Below are 6,259 nucleotides of genomic sequence, written 5' to 3'. Positions count from 1 at the left end.
CGCTCTGCCCTCGGCGCGGCAGATGCGCTCGGCCTGCTCGCCGGCGCGGGAGGGCTCGTCCTCTGCTACGTTGCGAGAAGGCTGCGCCGGAGGGGCGACGAGCTTCAGGCGCACGAGCCGCCGACGGCCACCCCCGTGATGGTGCCCCTCGCCGTCGTGCGCGGGGCAGGCAGCGAGGAGGCGGCGCAGGGCCGCGGCGAGAGGGCGCCGATGGTTGTGCGCTCGAGTGAGGGGCAGGCCCCCGCGGGGTGGGGAGGGTGGCTCGCCTCCGCCTTCCGGCGGCAGGGTGGCGCGTGAGGATCGACATCGTTTACCGCGGGGCGGCGGGCGCTTGAGTGTGATGTGTCGGTGTGTTTGGATCGTATTACTATTAGGGGCGTGTGTGGGTCTCGTCTCTCCCACGTGTGCGCTGTGCCACGTCGACGTGTGTGTGTCAGAACCGCGCGGGGGGGGGGGGGGAAGAGAGGAGGAGGAGGCGTGCGGCCTCGTCGGGTGGGGATGTGGTTGACGAGCTAGCGTACTCTGATCGCTGATATTACGACACCTGCGCCCCCAGGGGCCCTTTCCTCTCGGCCCTTTCGCCATATGGCCAACAGTGCTCGAACTTTACCGGTATGGCTAGTTCCATTTCACTCTGACACGCTAATCTTGAAAACGTCCAACGGAGCTCCGTGTTGCTCCCAGCGCCCTCCCCCGCGCTTCCTGCGGCCCTAGCCGATGATACTAGCATGGGAGGTCATCTGGCTACCGCGAGAGCGACCCAACTCGTCGACATCGTCCGATGATGGTGCCGCAAAGTCAGCCTTCGGAGGCTATCGTGGGGTCGAGCCGGCAGTAGCCGTGACATGTGGTTCCACCACCCCTCGTAGGCTTTGCCTCTGACCGCCACCGTTCCCAGGCTGCCTAATGGGATGGAAAGGAAGGCTCGGCGAGCGTATAGAAGCGTGCTCGACCTCGTCGTGGCAACCTGCACGGCAGCGCTGGCAGGCGCGATGAGCGTCGTGCCACCTGACCCGAGAGGGGTCGCAGGCGTCGTACCGAGCGTGTCGAGACCGTGTCCTGATGTGATCTGCACGGGTGAGTCACGTCGGCGTCAAAGGAGCGACGTGCGACCTGTCCGAGCTTGATCTCCGATCTCAGCGGCGTCGAGTCGTCTCCGGCGCGCAACAAATGTACCTCCCCAGGACGCGCAGAGGCTGCTGCGACCCCGCTGAGTGGACGGCGTCACACCGCGCCACCTGCTGTGTGACGCCGTCTACTCGGCGGGGTCGCAGCTGCCTCTGGAAGGCACCGAGAGGTACAATAGTGCGCAAATGTGGTCAAAATCAAGGTTTTGTAACGCGAGCTGTGCCACAGTGAAATGGAACTAGCCTATGGGAGTTTTTGGCTAATCAAACCCTAGGCCTGCACTAATCAAAAAGTGGTATGGGATACCACCTGCCTCACGGAAACCAAAGCGAGTCCGAGTGCATTTTTGTAGCTAAATCGGCGAAATCGGCAAAATACCCGGTATTTTGCGGGTATACCTGCAGAAACCCAGGTATACCCGGGTAATACCCGCACTTTTGCATGGCTTCGCCTCCTGGGACCACACCCACAGCCGCTACACTAATCAACACTCCGCATACCACTTTTCGCATACCACTATACCATATACCACTTCAAAGTTAATCAAAATATCACCAAATACCGGTCTCATACCGGTAAAGTTCGAGCACTGATGGCCAACGTCTTTCGCCTGGTTGAGGTTGTGTGTGGTTCGTGGAGGTAGCTGGTTGTGCGCATGCGTGTGCGGGGCGGCGCGCGCCGGCCGCCGCGCGCGCCGTGCGCCCGCCGGGCGCCGCTCTGAGCACGCCACGGGCAGCTCTCTCGCGACACCCAGTATAAGGACGAAGAGCGGCGAGCTACTCTATCCCCACCCTCTTAGTTCCCACCACACCAATGGAGGGGGTCGGGGAGAGCCGCGCGCGCCACGTGCGCGACGCGCAATGCTGCCACAAGCTGTCAATGCAGTCCCCTGGCGGTGGAAAAGGGGTCCGACTGGATGAGCTCATCCACGCACTTACCTCTCACCGTGGAGAGGCGCATGCTGCTGAGGAGGTCCGCCGAGGCTACGTCTCGCATCGGCGGGAGCATCGAGAGCAGGTCCGCCGTGCTCGCTTGGTTAGTCGGCTGGGCGTGGCTGCGCAAGGGCTTGTATGGCGCTCTTGCCTGCGTGCGCTCGCGATCGAGCAGACCGCACGCCAGCGTCTGCCACGCCTCGCCGGCCCGCCTCTCGAGCGCCCTGTCCGCCTCGGCGTCGCGCGCGGAGAGCCGCTCCGCCACGCCGTCGACACACCGCGGGAGGCACGGTGGCACACACCTGGCGAGAGCATTCTCGAGGAAGCTCGGCTCATCGTACTGCACATCAAAGCCCTCGGACTCGATGAAGCTCGGACGAGGCGTGACCTCGGAGCCGAGCGAGTCCGTGAATGACGGCGGGCATGGTGCCCAGCTGGAGCGGAAGCGGGACACCCGCCCAGCCATTAGTCGCTCGAGGAAGCTCGGCTCGTACGCGGACGCGGCGATGAAGCTGGGTTGAGGCGTCCGCGCGGAGCCTAGCGAGTCCGTGAACGAGGGCGGGCAAGGCGCCCAAGACGAGCGGAAGCGGGGCGTCCGCTCTTGAGCTCCTGCCCTGCAAATCGGCTGTGGCGCAGGATCCGCCGTCTCTCGACCCTCGCCAATCTCGCTGGGTTCGCCAGGCTCGCCGTGCGGCTCGCTGTGCGGCTCCAGGACGTTTTGTTCTTTGCTGGAGCAGCAATACATCAAACGAAAGCAGAACGATCGGTGCTTTTTCGTGTTTCAAGCGCCGCAGAAAAAAACGCGAGCCCTCGGGTTCGTGCGTCGCCCATCTCTCCAGGAGAGGTCTGCTCTATTTATTTATTAGAGGTTACCAAAGTGTTAGAGTTGTTTTGTATTGCCTAAAAATCTCTACCCAAGGGCCAGGCCTTCTGCGAGACTACGTGGCGGTCGGCGACATCGTGCAAGTCCCCAAGTTCTTTTCTGATTCGAGCGGCGAAGAATACATTGGCGCTGCCTTCTCGAGCCAGGAAGCACACGCCACGTCTGGCCGCATGCGCACGTGGAGGAATTCCTGAGGGATGAGAAAAGAAGGGCAGTGCGAGTGGCGAGATCAGCTTGGAGGAGGCGGGCATCGACGCTGTGCAAGAAGCCATCGGGGGCAGCGCTTATTGAGCCGCTGTGCGGGGCCGCTTTGCTGAGAGACTATTCTGTGGCGCGTTCTGTGGGGGGGTTTCGGCTCTTTCTGCTGCGCTCCTCTCCCCGGAGCCCGACACTCCGGTCACACACCTCACAGGCTGGTGTATTGCGCTCATGCGCTGCTGTCCCTGTCTCGTACGTGCAAAACAATGGCGGCGCGATCTCTGAGGTTTTCAACTACCGCACAAACAGGAGACAAACACACGACGCAACCAGCATGTCTGTACAGACTACAGACAGGACTCACGTGTCACGAGACAGGGCTCAGGGGCCTCATGAGTATGACACGACCCAGTTCAGAAGCTGCGCCTCACAATTTTCGAGGCGTGCACCACCATGCGGCATCGCTGGCGTTCCACCGGCGCCGCCCAGTTCCTTTTCCCCCACCACCGATTGCCAGGAGCAGCCGCAGGCGTAGGCGGCCGCCTCGTCGTCAGCGACCAGCTTTGCACAGAGCTTGGCCAAGTCCTCGTCCCAGCGGCCGGGCATCCGCCCATCGGGACAGAAGTTCCGCATCCAGTAGTAGTCGACGTCCGGCGCCCAGCGCGAGTGCGGCAGCCTCAGCACGCGGTACCCACAAGAGGTGCAGGACAGCCGCGCGTTGACGGCCGAGTCGAGCGCCGAGCCGCAGAGGAGGGCGCTGCCGCCGCCCTTTGCACAGGCGACTGCCCCCGACGGCTGCACCACGCGCACTGCCGAGACCTCCGCCTCCTCAGCGGTTGCCTCGTCGGCCTCCTCCTCGTCCCAGTCGTCCCAGTCGTCCTGCACCGTGGCTCCGTCCCCAGGCCCAGCTGCCTTTGGCCGCGGGCTTGGCAGTTGATCGCCCTGGTCGGCTGCGGCGGCGATCTCGTCGACCTTGGATGGGCTCTCTGGCGGAGGCGCGCGCTCGGGCTCGAGGTCCGGCGGCTGCCGCGGCCGCCGCGTGCTGGCCCCGCACCCCATCCACAAGGACGCCGTTACGGTTGTTGGGACGTGTCCAAACGCCCCCAACGCATCGAATCGCGCAGCGGGCCAACGCAAGAACGGTTTCCACCTCGTCGTCTTTGTTTGTTGGAATAAATAAATAAACACAACGGACCCTGCATCCGGAATTCTTTATTTGCCGCGGCACACAACGGGCGACGCGGCCACGAGCCAGGGACGAGCCAGGGCACGATGCGGAAGAAGGTCGACGCGCGGGTCCGCACGCTCATCGAGAACTCCGTCGCGCTGCGCCACCGCGGCCTCTTTGTCATCGTCGGCGACAGCGCACGCGAGCAGGTCGTGAACCTGCACTACATGCTTTCCAAGGCCGCCGTTCGGGCCCGCCCGTCCGTCCTCTGGTGCTACAAGAAGGAGCTCGGCTTCACCACACACCGCAAGAAGCGTATGCGCCACATAAAAAAAATGGCGGCGCGTGGCCTCATCGATCCGGATAAGGACGACCCGTTTGAGCTCTTCATCTCTTCGACGTCCATCACGTACTGCTACTACCGCGAGACGACGCGGGTGCTCGGCAACACGTTCGGCATGCTCGTGCTGCAGGACTTCGAGGCGGTGACGCCAAACGTGCTGGCCCGCACCGTCGAGACTGTCGAGGCGCGCCACGCCTTCGCGCCAGCCTCGCACCCACGACCGCCGCTCTGCAGCCAAGCAGCCGCACGCCACTCGCTGGGCATCAGCCACGGGGCGCAGCGCCTCCCTTTCGCTGCGTGCTCATCCAAGCCCGAAGCGGAAATTCCGCCACGGCCGCGCCGCCGCCCGCCATGCTGCGGCGATGCGCGTGCGGCTGCGCGTCGTCGCACACAGAATGCCTGCCCACCGCCTCTCCTCCTCCAGCCTGTCCTCCTGCCCCCTCTCCGCCTGCCCCATCCTCCTGCCCCCTCTCCGCCTGCCCCATCCTCCTGCCCCCTCTCCGCCTGCCGGCTCCCGCCTCTCCTCCTGCCCACTCACCGCCTCACCGCCGCGCCACCCCGCCTGCTCCAGGGCGGCGGCATCGTCGTGATGCTTCTCAAGTCGATGGACTCGCTGCGCCAGCTCTACACGATGACGATGGACGCGCACGCTCGCTTCCGCACAGAGGCGCAGCCGCAGCCGTGGCGGGGCCACAGGGCGTGGGGTGTCTCCACAGCTCGAGGCGTGAACCACAGGGTGTGTGAACCACAGGCGCACGCCGACGTGCAGCCGCGCTTCAACGAGCGCTTCATCCTCTCTCTCGCCTCGTGCCGCTCCTGCCTCGTGCTCGACGAGCTCAGCACCCTGCGCACCACGGGTCGACGGCCCATGACTCATGGTTCATCATTCATAGGTGCTCGACGACGAGCTCAACATCCTGCCCATCTCGTCGCACGCCGCAGCCATCACGCCCGTCTCCAAGGGCGTGCCTGCCGACGGCGACGAGGCGGAGGCGGCCGAGGGCCGCCCCGCCGCCGGCTCAACGGGAAGCGACTCACCCGAGCTGCGCGAGCTGAAGCGGTCGCTGCGAGAGACGCAGCCGGTCGGCTCGATCGTGCAGACCGTGCGGACAGTCGACCAGGCAAAGGCGCTCCTCACCTTCGTCGAGGCGGCGGCGGACAAGTCACTCCGCTGCACGGTGGCGCTCACCGCGGCGCGAGGCCGCGGCAAGTCGGCCGCCCTCGGCCTCTCCCTCGCGGCCGCCGTCGCGTACGGCTACGCAAACATCTTCGTGACGGCGCCCTCGCCCGAGAACTTGCGCACGCTCTTCGAGTTTGTGCTCAAGGGCTTCGACGCGCTCGAGTACAAGGAGCACGCCGACTTCTCCATCGTGCGACCTGTAGCCGAGATGCAGCCGAGATGCAGCCGAGATGCGCCAAGAGACCGGGCTCGCCGAACCGTCTCTCCGTCGTGTGCCATTGCGAGCCGCCCCTCGCCCACTCCCTGTCTCTCTCCCCCACCCGGAGCCGCCTCCAGGTCGAGCGAGGTCGAGCCCGCTTCATCCGACGCCCCTCCCGCCGACGCAGGTTGAGTCGACCAACCCAGAGCTCAAGCATACGGCCTCGTA

General features: G+C 64.9%; 4 protein-coding genes across 4 annotated transcripts in view; 2 read left to right on the top strand and 2 right to left on the bottom strand.

The window, feature by feature from the left end:
• EMIHUDRAFT_201616 (hypothetical protein) overlaps window positions 1-335 on the top strand; it is a gene marked incomplete at both ends in the record, with an annotated part of 1,471 nt that extends 1,136 nt beyond the window's left edge. The window contains 2 exons of the mRNA XM_005787865.1: window positions 109-226; window positions 286-335. Of these exons, the coding sequence (XP_005787922.1) occupies window positions 109-226; window positions 286-335 (168 nt within the window). The remainder of the gene's footprint in view (window positions 1-108; window positions 227-285) is intronic.
• Window positions 336-2,004: 1,669 nt separating this feature from the next.
• EMIHUDRAFT_201614 (hypothetical protein) lies at window positions 2,005-2,526 on the bottom strand (the record flags this gene model as incomplete). Its single annotated transcript, XM_005787864.1, has 1 exon — window positions 2,005-2,526. The coding sequence occupies one exon, from the start codon at window positions 2,524-2,526 to the stop codon at window positions 2,005-2,007; it is 522 nt and encodes a 173-aa protein (XP_005787921.1).
• Window positions 2,527-3,531: 1,005 nt separating this feature from the next.
• Window positions 3,532-4,200, bottom strand: EMIHUDRAFT_201613 (hypothetical protein; the record flags this gene model as incomplete). Its single annotated transcript, XM_005787863.1, has 1 exon — window positions 3,532-4,200. The coding sequence occupies one exon, from the start codon at window positions 4,198-4,200 to the stop codon at window positions 3,532-3,534; it is 669 nt and encodes a 222-aa protein (XP_005787920.1).
• A 213-nt stretch (window positions 4,201-4,413) lies between these two features.
• EMIHUDRAFT_63124 (hypothetical protein) overlaps window positions 4,414-6,259 on the top strand; it is a gene marked incomplete at both ends in the record, with an annotated part of 3,744 nt that continues 1,898 nt past the window's right edge. Inside the window, 4 exons of the mRNA XM_005787862.1 lie at window positions 4,414-4,830; window positions 5,224-5,358; window positions 5,422-5,475; window positions 5,546-6,091. Of these exons, the coding sequence (XP_005787919.1) occupies window positions 4,414-4,830; window positions 5,224-5,358; window positions 5,422-5,475; window positions 5,546-6,091 (1,152 nt within the window). The remainder of the gene's footprint in view (window positions 4,831-5,223; window positions 5,359-5,421; window positions 5,476-5,545; window positions 6,092-6,259) is intronic.

This window comes from Emiliania huxleyi (assembly GCF_000372725.1).
Source record: "Emiliania huxleyi CCMP1516 chromosome Unknown EMIHUscaffold_14, whole genome shotgun sequence".
Taxonomy (NCBI): Eukaryota; Haptophyta; order Isochrysidales; family Noelaerhabdaceae; genus Emiliania; species Emiliania huxleyi.
The sequence above is the reverse complement of the archived record's forward strand: the minus strand, read 5'-3'. Positions and strand labels throughout refer to the sequence as shown.